At 41.5% G+C, this 18126-nt stretch overlaps 3 protein-coding genes across 3 annotated transcripts; 2 read left to right on the top strand and 1 right to left on the bottom strand.

Annotated features, from left to right (window-relative positions):
- The first annotated feature begins 49 nt into the window (after positions 1–49).
- LOC110976739 (cytochrome c oxidase assembly protein COX20, mitochondrial-like) lies at positions 50–3617 on the top strand. The gene is made up of 4 exons (XM_022230291.2): positions 50–274; positions 1396–1510; positions 1813–1876; positions 2830–3617. The coding sequence occupies exons 1-4, from the start codon at positions 248–250 to the stop codon at positions 2942–2944; spliced, it is 321 nt and encodes a 106-aa protein (XP_022085983.2). The 5' UTR covers positions 50–247; the 3' UTR covers positions 2945–3617.
- Positions 3618–3945: 328 nt separating this feature from the next.
- Positions 3946–14937, bottom strand: ap4m1 (adaptor related protein complex 4 subunit mu 1). Its single transcript, XM_022230288.2, has 13 exons — positions 14804–14937; positions 12084–12169; positions 11517–11623; positions 10592–10688; positions 10182–10304; positions 9242–9313; positions 9048–9113; positions 8816–8882; positions 7301–7461; positions 6340–6431; positions 6142–6240; positions 5798–5915; positions 3946–5437 (listed from the first exon to the last, which is right to left on the bottom strand). The coding sequence occupies exons 1-13, from the start codon at positions 14859–14861 to the stop codon at positions 5240–5242; spliced, it is 1344 nt and encodes a 447-aa protein (XP_022085980.2). The 5' UTR covers positions 14862–14937; the 3' UTR covers positions 3946–5239.
- Positions 14938–15630: 693 nt separating this feature from the next.
- LOC110976746 (uncharacterized) lies at positions 15631–18048 on the top strand. The gene is made up of 3 exons (XM_022230309.2): positions 15631–15961; positions 16668–16910; positions 17537–18048. Exons 1-3 carry the CDS (start codon positions 15922–15924, stop codon positions 18019–18021), a joined length of 768 nt encoding a protein of 255 aa, XP_022086001.2. The 5' UTR covers positions 15631–15921; the 3' UTR covers positions 18022–18048.
- The last annotated feature ends 78 nt before the right edge of the window (positions 18049–18126 follow it).

Below are 18126 nucleotides of genomic sequence, written 5' to 3' on the forward strand. Positions count from 1 at the left end.
CCGATCACACATTAATCCAGACCATTCGTGCACCACGTGCACAACGTATGGGGTCACATAAAGTCAGCCGGCTGGTGGGTGGAACAAAGTACAGTTTGTACAAAGGTTGTGAACTCAATTCAAACTTAACTTTTGTTATTTTGCATGCCAAACGCGCTGAGTGATAACTTTATTGCCCTGAAGTCTCGTATGCCAGAAGCTAGCTTTGTCTTTAGCTTTCCTGTAAGGAGAAAGGCCAAGTCGGAAAATGGCAGTGAATAATGAGGATGAAAAGGTAATGTGAGCCTAGATCAGCATGAATCAATTATAAGGCTTGTTTACAAAAAAGCATTTGTACTGTTGTTTTGTTGACCAGCTACACCAGGGCACTGAGTCATGAATGGGATGTTATTTCACAACCCTCACGCACCCCCAGAACTGTGGGGTCCGACATCCACCCCTCTCGCGTGGGAGCAGGACAGATGTCAGACCCCACATTTCTAGGGGTACGTGAGTCCGTGACCAAGTACTACCAGGTCCCTTATTTCGCCACTTACTGTGAAAACCAATGAGACCTGTGAGTGGGTGGTGAAAGGGATCTGGCAACAATACGGTCACAGATAGTCCGAGTAACTTGGACATATGGGGCCCTACAGGTCACCTTATTTAAATATTTGGACATGGTCGGTCGATAGTAGGGTCCAAGTACCTTCCATAGGCTTCTGCTTCCATTAACCCTAACCCCCAAGGGTGTATGTAAAATCGTATTGAAATTGGAGGATTTGACTGACCCGACCATTTCCAAATATTAAAAAAAGGTGATTTGTAGGGTCCAAGTTACTCGGACTAGGTCACAGAGCTCAGAGACATTTAGACTAATTGCCCCAATTTCATGGCACTGCAAGGGCTAAGCACACAATTTTACATTCACGGAGGCTCCTAGTATTTCATGAAGACTGTAAGCAGTAACCATAGCAATTCTAGTGGTATTGGAAAATTCATTACATGCACTTTTCCCAGGCTGACTGAATGCTAAGCTAAGCTGCTTCAATTTTAAAGTTCAAGATCAACATTCGATAATCATGTTAGGCTATTTGTGACATGAAATGTATGTCTCAAAATACCCATTGGCTATTTTACAGGAAGTCTTGCGTCCCCTGTGAACATGATTTGTGTTACAGTCGTGCTGGTTTTTAATTTTACAATGAAAAAAGATATGTTTATATAGTATGAATAGGTGAGGTTGCAATTTGACAAATGAAGTAACAGTATAAGTTACAACACCCAAGTTTACCAAGATGTTGAATCTTTGCCCTGCCAAAAATGTAACAAAAACCAATATGATCCCCTTTGTAAGATTTCACATTTGTGTTTGTACTACATGTAAATTCTGGTTATTCCTTCTTCTGTCCCTAGACATTCTTTTCAAGAATCTCCCATCCATTTCAGACAGTGCCCTGTGCAAGGACAGCCTTCATGTATGGAATACTAGGCGGATTTGGAGTTGGTCTTGTAAACTTTCTAATGACTAGTAAGGACCATCATGATAGACTTGTAAGATTGAAGTTGAATTTTTTAAAGTTTGGAGAGATCTGATCCACAATTTAGTCTGTGTCAGTGATTCAGTATCAGTTCCTCTTGAGGTGGGTACTTTAAGGTACATGTATTTTATTGGTGGAGCTGGATTCTTTTGGAACTAAGAAATATGTTGATTCCAACGTGCTTTCTAGAGACTCACAGAACAAGTTTTACCTTGTCAGTTCACTCATACAGTGTTATACACAAAAGAGTAAAAGCAGTCCTTGAAAATGTCTGCTTGTTTTCATTCAACAGGTCGTGTGAAAAGATCTACAGATATTGGAGTGGTGGTATTCACCACGACAACGCTGCTGACTTTGTAAGTCACTTGAGTTAAAGCATTTGCACATTGTCCTGAGAACCATCAAACTGTACATGTAGCTTAGCATGCGGCTGGAGGGTGTGGGGAAAATAGGAAGCTCAAAGCTGCACAAAACTTGCACTCTTTTTTCAATTTGTGATTCCATGCATGGGAATTGGGAAGTTACAGGAAAACAAGAGGCAGTCAGCTGATCTGAGGAAATGTTGCTTGCCTCCAGTTGTATATGTCTCCAATACACTCCTTGCAATCTGCCTCGTCTTGAAGCACGTTCTGTCCAGTAAAGGAGAGACAGACTGGTGGGGAAACCCATGAGCTCACTGAGTGATTTCCTACCAAAGGACCATTGTTGCAGTGTTCTAGCTAGGACCATTTTAGTGCCGGGTCAATTTTTGGATTGCGAAACGCAGTGAGCGCAGTTCTCAACGCTTTCTGATGCTTGAAATACGAACAAATTGGTACATTTAAATTGTTTTCGGTAATATTTCAGTTCATTTTTTTGGAAAATCCGTGCTGGGCGGCACAGCCAATTTTGACCCTGAGTGCCGGGCAGAACTTTGCAGTACCGGGTGGTGCCGCCCGGCACCGCCCACCGTGGGTAGAACCCCGCGTTGTTGCTATGTAAAAACATGCCATCTGTTCCAGCTTCGTGCAGACATCGCGTGGTTACAAGAGCCAATTTAATTGGCACCCTTCATTGAAAATTAATCGTGTGATGACCTTACACATTTGTCTCCTTCTATTTGCTGATAATACACAAAAAATAAAGATTCAAATTAAACAAACAAGTTCAGTCTATTTTGCCAAAGTTACCCAAGTTATCTAAAAAATAAATAAAATTGATAGCACTTTGCATACAACCACCAAATACAAGAGGGTACAGTTTCTTGTTTTTGCAAGTTGTCCCTTACAGGCAACAATGTGAAGAAGGAATTTTTATTTACATTTTTCAGCGGATACTGTCGATACAGCAGAGCCAAACTACGCATGTTGCAGAGACGATATGAAGAACTCCAAGGCATAGAACCCACGGAAGTGTCCTGTGGACAACCAGGTGGCCTGAAGTGACTAGCACGTCAATCTTGTGGTAACGTGTGCTAAGCTGGGTTTGACCATTCACCCCGATGAACTTGTTGGAAGACTCACTGTACAGGCAGCTGAGGAAATTTTCAAGAAATGCTACTTGTGACAGAGACATCTTCTTAAGGTGGTGTGGATGACCCTAAGCAAATGTGATGAAGTTGTGGTTGCCGTGACATCTGTGTTGAAGGCCTTCTTCTGTGGCTAGCTCCACAAATTTTCTGAGAAGTGCTTTAATTGTGAATAGAGCAAATAGTGAACTAGTCATGTATAAATTGTGTGACATTTTGCCCGGTATGCCGTTACCTTCTGGTGACGAGTCGGTGTCTGGCTGGTGTGTCAATGCAGTTTCTTATGAGATGGCCTTGAGACGAGTGACAAGTCAAAATGACAATAATTCTATGGTATAGAATTTTGTGACAGCACCCGAAAAGGTAAAATCTTCATGTGGGAGCTTAAGAAGGTAATAATAAAAAATAAGACAAACTTATGGATGTTTTTTGAAAGATGACATGTTCATGTATTTTGTAAGTTGGCTTGGCACTGAGAAAAAGGATATTACTGAATCTCTGATGCGGAGATGTCATAAGCATCTGACTTTGAATTCCTAATGTACCTGTATGTCATTTTTTGCTCATAAAAAAACAGTATTTTTGGAAAATCTGCAAGCAGAGTGTAATCATGTTCTGCTCCTCTCCATATAGAAATTCCTCTCACCCCACAGTTCATTAGAAAATCCACTAAATACATGTAGTTTTTTGTCAGCAGAGCATAGATGTACGAGGGCTTTGATGCATTTTGCAGTAGACAACCTCATCATCAGTAACACCTCCAACTGCAGTTGTTTGTCCACATTGAGTTTGGGAATCCAGCAACTTGCACTTTAAGGCAACAAATGCTTTTTAACATAACTTCTAGAACAGGTATTGATTCGCTACATTGCCAAAGGAAAATGAACGATGCGCAAATCACACAGCAACAGCATGGCATATTGGTAAACTCATCAACGTTTATTTATGATGTGCATTTTTTGCTAGCTAACACCTGTTGTTCAGCGTGGCATGCATATACGTGTACACTCTCTGTATTTCCATAGCTATTCGGTTATTTGTTTTGTCTCCAACAGCTGCTAGGTAAATTTGATGTTTATCAAGTGCCCAAATACTACATTATGGCCATCATACAAAGGGACTCGGCATGTGTGCATCACAGGTGGATTTCGAATGCCATTATATTTGCCACAGCGGTTAGAACAATACTGTGCCACTACCATTCAGAACGGTAATACCTGTCTATGTAGTGTGGCAAACCCCATGGGGCCAAAGGGTACTGCTGTGACAAGTTAACGGTCAAGACGTTGCTGCTAATGCCTTGCTCAATTTTGTGTTTAATTCAAATTATTTAGGTTTGGCACGGCAGTTCACTGCATCTGGACCACACCTTAGCATCCACATGCGGAAATTGCTCACTGTGAACGGACTACTCAGCAAACTCAGAAATTGTCCGTGCCCTCAGGCAATATTCTGTTCCACCTGAATTATACTGCACCAACGCGCAGTGTTGTCAATGGCAATGTTAAATCCAAAGCTCAACTATGTTGACATCTAAGCATGATTACATCAATAATAAGCCCAGAAAATGCAAGCACTGTACATAATTTATCAATAACAGTTTCTGGAGGCTGTTATACAATGGCAAAAACCAGGTCTTGGGCTGGGGGGGGGATTTTGTCCAACTGTGACTGTCCAGCTTTTTCATCCGTAATAGATCACTCACCACCCTTCAGAGTCCCCCATGGAAGGTAGTATTGTTTCTAAAAATTACAGCGCTTTCAGTTCCGATGAAACAAACCTGCCAGAGCTTGCCACCTTCTCTCAGCTGGGTACACCACTACTGGGAGGGCACATCCCCCATCAAAAATTCACTCAGTCCCCACCCCCAAAAGAACCCAAATAACCAAGGAAAGATGTGGTCTCCAGCTAAATGGTAAAAAAATGCCTCATGCGTCCTCATGAGATCGCTGTGCCCAACGTGTAAAATTTCAATCCACATGTGGCCATCATCACAGTGTTCCTTGGCATTTGCTCATAACTGCACTAACTTGATCCATCTTTGCTATCTTGAAACTTTCTGTGAGCTCTGGACGACTACATTTGATTTGAGGAATGGAATCCTGAAGACAATATTGGCTCAGTATCACAACGATCGGTAGCTATACATATATGTACTATTGCATACAGTATACATCCTGGCAATGTTGTTTTTCTCAATTATTGTCCACTGTCACCTCAGCCGTACTGTGTAGGAATCACTGAGCGTGACGTAGCGGACCCACCGGAAAGGAACGTAGGAATGCTGACGGTCAAACAGCTTCATGTATTTGACCTCCAGATGGGAACTGACAAAGTTCTTGATTTCAAACTGAAGACTGACCGGACCAAGCTCCATAACTGTGGCTCGGTGGAGTTGGGAGAGTTGAATCTAAAGGTGGAACAGAACACAATTATCCACACATTTATTATGACCAATGAATCGTTTGACAGGGAGAAATGTACCACTGTATACAGAACCCCAGTAGGGCACAACAAAAGGCTATGGGCTCTACTGTTACTTGAATAAATTCAGATTGTCTTTCCAAATCAAGAGCAAGTTCAAAGACACTAGCATATGATTTAAGTTTAACTAAAGCTCTTAAACTGGTGTTAAACCATGGTGACTGTCTGCTTAATATCCTCAAATGTTGCAGACATTTGGAAACATCAAAGACTTTCATGAGAGAACTATATCTTCCAATGATTTGCAACTCAATATTTTTTTTTTGGGGGGGGGGAATTCACTCACTCGGATTCGTGATTTGAGTTTGGATGCTCCATAAAACTTCTTAATGGTCCATGTGAAGATCTTCTCTTGAGGTTTGTACTCGGCTGCTTGGCCAGCTGCAGAGACACTCGCAGTCACACTGAATGAAGACATCAGAGCGACAGGTAAATAACACAACATTGGCAAAATGGACATACAAGCAAAAACCAGCTCACGGCATTCTTGACATGCCACAGTTTATGGACGGTAATACCTTCAAGCTCCGTGATCACAGCATAGATGTGTGGAGGGCTAGACAAACTCTAAAAGGGTCGGCAAACCGCCTTTTTCAAGGACAAGCCCCCCCCAATTTTGCTTTGACTTACTCTGTGGTTGCCTTGGGAACAGGGAGATGCACGTCCACATCAACAGCATGGCTAGATGATGGGAGGTCACAGTTAACCTCAAGCTGGACTTCAAGACATCTGGGCAAAAAAAGCAAGCAAATATTTCTCCTTAATTTTTTCTGAGATTGTGCATAATATATCAGTGGTTTCTTAGACTAAAGTACAGCGCATGCTTACTGTTTATCTTCCACCTCTATTGTGACAGCTGATACATGAAATGGAAGCTGGCTAGGCAGTTCCCCTGTTATGCTGTATCTCATGATGGTACACTAGAATATTCAAAAGAAATCGAAAATCAGACTCATTTTAAGCATTTATATATCATTAGATGTACACTGAACATCCTCTGAGAATTGATAAGTCAATGACTTTTCTACAATTCTGTTGAGATTCTCTGAATCAGAATTAGAGTGTCATAAGCAATTTTGCTCCAAAAAAGACTTATGTAATAAGAATTAAGCAGAGTAGAAAAAAAAACACTATCAGGTTTTGAAACAAATTTTTAAAAAACACATTTTGGGAAAAATCCTAAGCTGAACAGGTCTGATAGTGAAAAAAAATATCCTCAGACAAGGGACCCTGAGATGACTACCTGCTACTATACATGACTGGTACAGACTTATCCAGTGACCAGAAATCAAAGCCATTTCTTGAGTGGTCCAACGTTTGCAAGCAGGTGGTACCTGTTCAGCAATACCAGCCTCTTCTACTGATAAGAGTTCTTTGTAATACATGTATACTTTTCAATATACAAGGGTACTTTTCAATACACAACTCCGGACACAAGTTGACTGTGCTCTCACTTTTGGTCCTCACAGAGGTGGAAGTTTTATGGTCACTCTAAGTAAAAGGTAGCACAATATATGCTTCTGTCCTTACTAGAGACCACTGAGGGTGTATGGTCCAACCCTGCCACGTTTGATCTGCAGACTAATGATTTTTTTTCGGGAGGGGGGGCACAAAGTTGAAACCATCACTGAAGGGGAGCTACAATCAGGAACAGGTGGTATGGCTCTTGGCAAGATGCTACTTAGCCAGACGAGTGAAAATAGGGTTTTATGACTTGCTAAAATTCATGCACACACGAGTATGTTGCCGATTCGGTAATAGATCTCCTTGGATTAGTACAGACCCTCACCTCCCCTTCTGATGGGTGAATGGTTAGTGCCCTCTTATGTTCAAAGTCTGCCAAGTCAACGCTGGGATGGAACTGGGCTTGGTCGAGTCGTACTGCTGTTCCATATCCTATCTCGCTCGTCTTGCCCAGTACCAGGTCTTCGCTGAGGCCAAGCTTTAGCTCTGAAATAAAAAAGTCATGTTTTTATTCACCAACCAATAAGCAAGCATTCCCACAAGGGCCTGTTACAACCCTTTATTGCTTATGTCAATTATCATCTAAAATCTTGTCCAGTTTGATTCTTGTTTTCTAACTTCTGAATTACGCTAACTTATTGTGAGTCTATATTTGGGCCGTTTGGAAAGTTAGAAATAATACTGATTGCTAAGATTGAATCTGTGCTAATATTTTGAAGTGCCGGTAAATCAGAATTGTCCAGATCCATAGGCCTACTTGCAACTCGGTACATAAAAATCAGCAGCTACACTGACCCCAAGCCCAAAAACTGTGGGCTTAGTAAACAAACTTCATTGAGCAAGACACCATCCACTGTCAAACAACTATCCACAAGACCCTCTGCTCCTTGGACTTGCATGAGAAAGGAAAGCAATAAGGCGAGTATGATGAGAAGAGATGGATCTCATTAACCATATGCTGTCCGGTTTAATTTGAAGTTGCATGACCTATTCCCAGTGGATTTTCAAGATTTTCCGTTTTCAAAATTCTTCAAAAATTCTTAACTTTCTTTACTGGATGTTAACGCCCGCATGAATGACTGTCTGGTGGCTGCTCTTATCTGACAGACAACATCTATTGACGACCGAATATTTCAGCCAAGCGTGCCACCTTGTAAAGAGAGCCCAGATTGGATGATGTTATGTAATTTTCATTTGTTCCTGAAACTGGCCCAGTGCGCTGCTGGCGTCTTTTCAAATGCGGACCAGATTAGTGTGCAGCGATATTGTATGGCTCATTGCTGGAGCGATGAAGCACTTTTGTCCCTAGTGGTAATCCCCTTGCGCTGAATGCCACAAACAGTGGTATAATCATTCAAAACAATGACGGATTTCCTCCGTTATTGACTACTGAAAAATGTTGGCAATTCCCAGCAGCCCTATCTTTTGTTCCGAGTACAGTCTTTTGCTACAAGGCCAAACTCCTTTGTCTGATTTCGGGCACCTCGGCTTTGCATATATGGCCAATGTCTCCGGGCACCCCGGCATGAACTGGTTAAGACCAGCACTGTAGGTTTCCATGACACAGGTTACCCATACAGTACCTTCGCGGCTCTGCTGGCCCACTGAACTCAGCAAGGACCTTGAATAAAACTACAGCCTCTGTTTATGGGAGTAAGAAAAAAAAGGAGGGGCAGCAGGTGGAATTCCTGTGTCATTCTACACGTGCCTACACTTGTTTTTATTTCCATTTAACAGCAGCTGAATTATGCAGGAGAATGCCATTTAAAAAATCAGTGAAATTTGCCCTCGTAAATACATGTACTTTGTAATGAATGACTGAAGATCTGCTACAACATGCCTGGGTTTCCGACGATGAAAGTCTTCATTTGGAGGCTTCCATTCACTTCACTCCTGATCACCGACCCCTGGTTAGAGGAAATAAAAACCTCCATAGTAGCCATCAACACTGCTTATACAAGCAAACTTCTATAAATGCAGTGGTTAGGTGTGTTACTAGGCTTACGTGAACCAAAGCACCCTGTGAAACAACCTAGACATATCCAGAACAAGGAAAACTCCTATCGACTTACATTTGCAGTCATGAGAACTGTCATTCTTTCAATTACATCCACATACACTTCGTTCCTGGAGCTACCCTGAAAAAAAGACAGAAAGTCATTCAATAGTTAACTGAGTTATGTTACCGAACAGAACCAACTCATACACTAAAAGGAATTCCACAGCTAAGTCACTGTCTTTCCAATGTAACTTTGAACCAACTCACTTGAGATGATGGTGATACAGGTATGGGCTTCTCCGCTGCATGGCTTGGCGCAAACCGGAATTCTGCCCCAAACTGTAGGAAGTAAAAAATAAAATGGATAAAACATAATAAACAAACTTAGATTTTCCACCTGATGGCAAAGTCAGACTCACTGCTTCACAATCCTAAGGCTTTGAATGGAAAGAACCAAGATATTGAAAATGATGCCTTCAGAATGAGTGGTACCCTGACAAGGCTGTTTGCCAATGCTGAACACCATCCTACAGCATTGCCTTGGTGTCCTACTCCTTCCTGGTTGTGGAAAGTGGTTCTACAGTATCTTGGAAGGATTTTTTGCCCAAACTTATACACCAATGGTGCCAGAACATGAGCACAAGCTCACTTTCACCACCAAAAAGTACTGTACACGTATCAGTACACGTATCAGTGAAGTAGTGGAAACTTTTCCACATTACACCTTCACCACTTCAGTTTGTGATTGGAGTACCCAGCTTAACATGATGTGAGTACTTTCACAGAATAGTTTGGCTGACAATGCACACGGCGGTAAAAGAATTTAGACTCCAAGTCTGAGCAGTGGTTTTTCACATGTAGATTTCTCACACATTTATTTAGGCTGTTTTTACCATATTTCTAAAAACTCATTCAAAGTACTCAATCAATGTAGCCTCAGCACTTGCCCTTGATTCCTACCAAGAACCAAGCATACTAAGTGTTTCATTATGAGGCCATATTTGAAAATTGTGGCTACAGCTAGAAATCTGAAATATGCCCATGGGAGCCAATGGTTAGTGGTTGGATCCACTTCCAATATAGTTGTGCATTACTGCCAGCCGCAGCAAGCTGATTTGGCCAAGGCTTTTCTTGTTGGTCCTAGAAAAGGTCTCAGCTCTAGCACTGGTACATATTCACATAAGACACATAGGAAAGTTGGTTTTACCAGGCCAGGACCCAATGTGAGGAACCCTACGTCAGCTAGTGAATCGGCTTTCACCACCTCAGCATCACTCCGAATGTAGGGCTTGAGGGACTTGGTGGATGTCGTTTGGACATAACCATAATCCTGTCAGTGAGAAAGGAAATAAAGTTGGATTTTTTAGTCACAAAACCGTTCTTTGTTGTAACAGTGTACAATTCAGTTCACGTCTTGGATCACTGCTCTGCATGTGACAAGAAATCCATTATCACCTTTATAAAGGCCGCGTCAGAATCACTTGGCTGTGGCTAGAAATCACACCATTCTATAAGAACTGGCAGCAGCCACTACCATAGACCTGTACATAATTTCTAGCTGGAGCCAAAACAGTTGGACACTGCGCAGACTCAGAGCAAATAGTCTAGAACACTTACTATGACTTCCTCAAGCAGCTCATAGACCAGGGCAAAGTTACGCCTGATGCCTTCATCAGTTAGCACTCCACAGTAGTCCTTTACCAGGCTACTCACCCTATGAACAAGGACAAAATTCAAAATGGAAGGGCTTTCTTTCCCTCATTTTAAGGCCTTTCCTTGTACAGTAGTATTGCATCTTTTTCCACTGTGGTTGATAGGGTACAATATGTGACCCACTCTAAGAAAATGAGTCATGACGTACCAGAGCAACTTATGAGTCAAAGGCCTTTAACAGATTTTTGCACAGTGTAAATCAATGTGAAACCTCATTAACCCTAACCCCCAAGGGTTGCTGGCCCTAACCTTCCCCATTCACACAAAGTTAAACACCCATATGGGACTTTGTGCACAGAGGCTGTTGGACTTTGTTTCTCTGAGGTATGCCAAACTCAATGCAAAAGCCAGCTGTTATGGGCCTACCAGACCTATCCCCACAGAATTGAACACTTTACTACTGTTTAATTCTGTGTGGTTGGGGAAGGTTAGGGTTAAGTTTCTAAAGTTTTTACTTTTTGAAAGCAACTACCACCATTTCTTTTCTAGGCAGTAAATGTATTTCAGTGGAAGGCCACTTCAAAGAAAGATGCATGTGAAAAATTTTCAGCTGCAAGTTGGCCTTGCAGTGATTTAACAATACGGCCGTTTCACAATAGTGTGCCACCAAGAGTTTGCAATGCGTTGGCCAATCACAATGCGCAAAATATGTCGACCCAATGTGCGTTTGAAAAGGGTCGACAAATTTCTTGCGTTATGATTGGCTAACGTGTTGCAAACTCTTGGTGGCGCACTATTGTGAATCGCACATATTATCACTCCACAAGGATTCAAGGCTTGTGATGTTTCAAAAGTGACTTATAAGACAGCCCGTGGATGCCAAGTTTACCTTGAAAGCAACTCGATTGTTGCAAATGGTGCAAGGTCACTCCTGCTTGTGCAGACAAAGTAGAGACCATTGCGTTTCACGTGCACAAAACACCTCCCTTCCAATTCCTAAGTAAAATGAATGAGAAATAGAAAATGTAGCCAAACAGCTGATCAACTTAAGAAAATGGCCTCGAGTTTTACTCATTTGGGAGACACAAAGATCACAGTGGAGGAATTGGAAGTAACTCCCTTGACAATTCCAAAACTGATTACCTATATGTAGTATATATAGTTTTCTTCACTTGAGCATTGATCCATTAAGTAAACAGACTCCCCAATTCCACAAGTGAGTGTAGGAATCATTTCATTGAGAAATTTGTTTCAGACAAGAAACCCTTCATTTTTGTCACATCTTATATGGCAGTATATATTTAATACAGGTTTTATAATAAGTTTTTTGGTGTGTTTGAAGTAAACTCTAGTACATGTTCCTATTGAGAATGTAGACAGTTCTCTGATTTCTGTTATCAACTGCTTTTACTTATTGCAAAAAAGAGGTCAGTCTACAGCCTTTTAGTGCACGGACCTCAGCTGGGGCTAGATCTGCCCCTTTACACTGCTTCAATCGCTCCAGGAATACCTCCGCTGCATTGGGAAGTCCATCTCCTCGGTCTGATAGGAGAACTGTAAGGAGCATTTTCTATACATGAACAGGGTATATGACATTTGGTGAACTGTGCCCTCTTTGAACCTGGCACTTAATGTACATACAATTATAATGTAACTGCAACTATAACTGTGATGCTGCCCCAAACCTCCCCACTGGACAGTGGATATGAAGTGATTATTTTGGCATCATTTTTCGAGTTTATGATTACAAAACTTTTTTTCTTTATTCCTTCAGATAACAATTTCAGTTTTTGTCCAGGATGTGATATTTTGAGTTGAAAGTGTTAGAGCCAAAGTTAAATGCACACAGTCAATAGGAAAACAGCTGGGGATGTAAAAATGGAGCTTTTGTATCTTGAAGCACATTATATCAGGGAACGCTGTGACAGGATTTTATGTGTATGGTCACAGCACGGCATTCAACATGGCCCCCACCATGCATAGTGTAATACCCAGTGAAAAAAAAATCAGTTTTCTTAATCGAAAATGAGGGTGGGTAGGCGGGTCACAACAATTTGGAAACAAATCATAATTGAAACACATTGAAAATTTTGAATGGCCCTTAACACGGGGCAGTTGAACAAATCTCAAAAAATCCCTCCAAGCTTGGAAGCTTGGAGGTAACGCCAAGTGGCACATTCCTCGAGGAAGGAGCTGTATAGTCCCCTTCGGGGGGGGCATGTGCCCTCCGGTAAGAGGACTCCCACAAATAATTGAAAGACGAAACAGCCCTTTTGATCCTGTTTTATTTATTGTTGATCATGTGCCCTATTAAAATATTCCTCAAAACAATTCATGACATTGACATTAAATAAATATACAGAATCTACAAAGTATAAAATCATACGTGTGATTAATGTGTGTTGGAGTACATTAGCATGTACACAACATTTACATGCTTATTAGTTCAACTCACCCAACACTTGTGGGATTGCAGTTACAAATAAAAATACTCTAAATGTGGCGTGACCCGCTGCACTGGGCTGAAATGGTACCCTGAACTGTTTTGGCCAACCTGCATTCACTCCCGGTGGACAGGAGAAGAGGCATGTTTGAAAGAGTGCCCTCTCAGGCTCAACACTGAGAATAATTAATACACAAAATGAGGATCCCTACATTAACATATAAGAATTTCTTTAAAGTTAATAAATTCCGATAAATCATTACTACACGTACCATGCACATAGGACGGGTTACTCTATTATCGCGGTAGTTATCACATTTCCAGATCGAAATAAAGATTGCTCACTCACCTCCCTAAATTATCCTGTCCTTGCTGTAGTTTAACTCTTTTTTTTACCTTGATTTAGAACATTTGTTTGTGGTTCAATTTATTTTCCTCTACAATAGCTCAGAAAATCTGCGTGCGCGCTGTACACAAGCGAAGGTGGATTCTCTATAATCGCAGTATCAAGAAATGGTTTCTTTAAAGGCCTGAATAAATAAAGATAGAAAGAATGGCTACTGCTTTCAAAGGTAACAAACTAGCCTCATTTTATGATACTGCTCCATTTTACCTGTAACTGACTCCGTTTTTCCAGTCTCCTTAACCCTAACCCTCCTCAATCCTCCAACAGGTGAAGGATTGAGGAGGGTAAGGGTTAAAGATGCCAAATGCCGAGAGAATGAGATGGGACCAATTGCACTGCGTCACCTTACACTTTTTAATCCAGAAAGGACTTCATTTATTTCACCAGAACTTGCTTACACCAATCTTAAATGTAGCAACAACTATGACATTCATCTTATTACTTAAATTGGTGTTTTGCTGAAGGAATAATAAATATGGGGGTATTGCAAGTTTCATTTCTTGGGTGGACTCGTTCTTTTATCAATGTCTGAAACAATTGTTAAAAATGTCTTCTTTCTGAGTTTTAATTCTCAGAGACATAAACTATTTCATTCAAAATTCACATGTATGTTACAAATTCCAAATATCCATTGCAAATTCTTCAAATTGTTTTAGAAAAGCAAAAAAATCTGACAATAATGCCAACGTAATTATTCGCTACTTGCCCCGATGGCAGAGGGTAAAAATACTGGTACGATTGATACAAGTCTACTGGCACGCTTTATGCACGCAAAAAGTTTTTCAGGGCAATTTGACTCCGAAAAAATGGGCACTTTTGCAATTAAAATGCACCTTTGGCCATTTCGAAATAGACATATGGGAACCCAGCAATGGATATCCAAGGGCAAGGTAGCATTAGAAATAGACTTAGAACTCACTGGGAATGCAAAATTCAAAGTTTCCGATACCACGATAACAGAGTTTTACCGCGATAATACTAAAAGTTAGTAGAACCGATTAGGCCTATATGTGATTCACCGGTACATGTAGGCTTACTCAGGAAACACTTTTTCAGACAGGTTTTTCAGACAAGTCTCACAGGCAGATAGGTTTGTGCACTGAGGCATGAAGTCTACGGTAAAGGTACCGGGTATATAGTTAGCCCAGGTTGGATTGGACGACGTCTACATTACATTAGTCGCGATGTACATGTAATGTAGACGTCGTCCAACCTGGGCTTAAGTAAAGTGTAATGTGATTTGGGATTTTAAAGCAGAAAGTATATTGCCATGGTTTTTTCAACAGCTCCTGAAAAGAAACTCGACTATTTTCTTATTCAAGGATACAGTCTTTATTGATAAGCACATCTCCTCGTGACGAAATAATGAAGAACTGGGACAGCATCTCATCAACAGTCGCACACTACGTACAGCTGTGACCTTAGGCTGTGACTCGACTCTGTACTCGTCGCGCGCGTACTATCTTTGCTCAGCGCCCTCAGGTCTCGTGCGCGACTTGTTTGAGCTACCGCCCTCTACTGTTAGTTATCGACTTTTGTTTTCCATTTAAGAAATGGTACACTTTCCTTTTGGGGAGAGAGTTCTTTTTACAGTTTAAAATCAGTTCAGAAAAAAACTGTCATAACCCCACCCAGACGCAAAAACTGAATGCGTTTCGATTATGACCATCAAAATAACTCATTACTGCCATCGTTACCATGGGAACACCACTTTCTATCATATTTACAGAGGAATCTTTCAAAAAAGGCTAAATTAATCCAACTTCACTCGACATGATTTGACAGACTTAGGAATACCATTAGTACACTCTCAAGTTTTTGCCCCGCGCGCTTGTTTAATTTAATTTGTTAGATCATGTGTGCACCTTCCGCAGAGGCTCACGGCCCGGGTACCGGGTACGTACTGGGTTCTCACTCCCGGCTCCCCGCAGTACCCAGTGTCCTGCGGGTTTTGAACTGTGGTTTGGTTGTCCGGTTAAATTTAACATTTTTTTGGAGGGGGGGGCTTTCCCAGTGACACTTTCCTTCAGTTTTTGAGAGCCTTCTGAAGTTGGGACGGTAAAATTTTATTCTATCGTCCTGTTTTTTTGTTTTGTTTTCCAGATAATTTCAAAAGGCACGGGGGTAGGATATCCTTGATATCTTCATGATACTGCGTTCCGTTATGTATAATTCATCATTTAAAATGGAGGGAAAATCCTCTCTTTGCATCACAATGGTGCTGGTAAGGATCGCTTGTTGCCAGCTTTGACCGGCGACATAAAGGTTATTAATATTCAACAACTACGCAGACGATGGCGTGTGTCCAGTCAGGCGGGCCTTGCTGAGAGCGCGGAAAAGATAACACATGTACATGTATATACCGCCAAGGTAACGGCGGTGAATGTCATTCGTAAAAGCGACGTACATACGCGGCACTGAACTAAACGAGACAATAATCAAGGCATGGGAGAACCTAAGCATCCATTGTCTCTCATCTTGCTCGGTAAGTGGACTAATTAAGGTTGGACACTATTTTTTTAACACATGATAGCAAAAAGGGTTGTATCTAGGTTTTGAGTTTGGCGGCAAAATGGGAATATATTTCCTAGTCTAAATTTCCATGATCCATAAAAGACCCTCCCAGTAGAAAGGCGGTGAACGTACTGCCGTTTCTGTCAGCACTTTCAAATCCTAAAATAAACAAAAATAAAATGGCAAAATATCTTTATGGGGCAACTTAACTTAGAAAAATGTAATCTCAAAAACACTGTATGAATATCAACTTTTGAAAATTCAAAAACTGAGCAAGTTTGAGGCATACTGATTAGAGAAATCATTTTGCGCACTGTCGCTCGAATAACAGAACTCAACCACACGTGACCAAGACTTTACCAATTTAATACTGTTTTATAAAAGTTTGTATTTTCTTCGATTAATTTCTATATAACCCCCCATAACGAATTTGTGCGTGCATTCTTAATTCTGTGGAAGCAGTGAACGCAATTTGGTATTTACGGGAAAATCAGAGAATAAAGTTGGCCGAACAGGTTGACAAACCGATGATCAAACATATAGACGGAGCAAACATAATAACTATTAAGTTTGTTACAAAAAGTGAACCATCTGACAAAAGCACATTTTGTGCTCAATACTACTATGCAACTGCTTCATAAGAAAATATCAAACTAAGAGATTCGTGACTCTGACAGGTATCCTGGCTACAATATCGTCGGTTGACGGGAAAGTATGCTACTTGGGACAGGAGCCGGATTTCAGCAGCGCCTTGAAATGGGTGTTGCCATACCGGGACCCGTGCAAGTGCCAAGACGTGCGACTTGGCAGCATCAACACCGACGCACTGGACCGACCCTTCGAGCCTGCTTACTTCAACTTGTCGACGGTGGTATTCGAAGACTTGAAGGCGGTTGTTCAACTGCTGGACTGCAAACCAGGTAAATTAATGATGTGCCGTTGCTTTACATACTTGAAAAAAATTAATGGCTTGATACCCTTCCAGAAAATAGCTCTTTAGTTTTATAAACCAGTTGTCCTTCATGGAACTCGTTGAGCGACAGACGTGAGGTTTACAAATTGGTCATGTAAGACAGAAAAAAACTGAGTGAGTAGGTATAACACAAGCACATCAGTCGCCTACATTAATTTCTGAAATACAAGTAAATGAGCAAAACATTCAACTCAAATCCTGCATTTAATGTATTAAAAAAATGAAAACAAAAAGGGGTTGCAGAATCGGCCATCATGACGTTTTCTCTGGAAATGCCGCCAAAAATAATGACACAACTTTTTGAAGAGGTGCAGATAATAAGACACGTTTAGCTGACTTTCACCCGAGACAATGCATATATTTTAAAGTCAAGAGCTGCATTACTTTAGGTGCTGCATGGGTTTGGTTCACAAATACCGGTATTTGGTTTCTCAACCGTCCACATTTGATGAGGTTTCTGTTCGTGGGGTATATTTTCTCAAAGTTCGTGATGAAGAGGTACCGAGGGAAGATTTGTGGTACTAATTGCCTTGGTTTCAATTTTCCTTCGAATTTGTTTCATTTTGTATTCAGGATGTAGCACATTCGAGGCAAGTGGCTATGGTTACAAGTTTATGTTCGCGGCACTTCCTCGGTCGTCGGATGAAACCATTAGCGTTGAGTTTGCAGTGCGTGCCAACGACCAGGTCCACATAGCACTGTCGAGCCACAACGATGATTCATCACAAATGTACGAAGTGGTGATCGGTGGATGGTTTGACACGAAGTCGGTGATCCGTCGTCGGAGACAAGGACAAAATGTGGTAGCAAAGGCGGATCCCAGTGGATGGCTTGACGGGGATACCTACAAACCCTTCTGGATCAGAGCTACCCCCGGTGTCGGCGGTGACGGCCGAGCTACCTTGACCATCAGGGTAGGCCGAGGCTCAGATACAGAGCCTTTCATGGGCTACCTCGATACCTCTCCACTATCTGTGAGCTACTTGGGGTTTAGCATGTGGGGCGACTCAGTTGGTGAATATCGATTTTGTGGTCTTGAGTTAGCTGCCGATAATTAACGTTCCAAAGGGGAAACGTCGTCCAAGGGGACCTCACAAGGGTCACAGTTCATAGCCTGATAAACAAAAAGTCCCACTTATCAGCGTATTTAAGTGCCAAAAAAC

The sequence above is a fragment of the Acanthaster planci genome, linkage group LG01 (genome assembly GCF_054643075.1).
Source record: "Acanthaster planci isolate LZ-2023a linkage group LG01, COTS_SCS, whole genome shotgun sequence".
NCBI classification, from domain to species: Eukaryota; Metazoa; Echinodermata; class Asteroidea; order Valvatida; family Acanthasteridae; genus Acanthaster; species Acanthaster planci.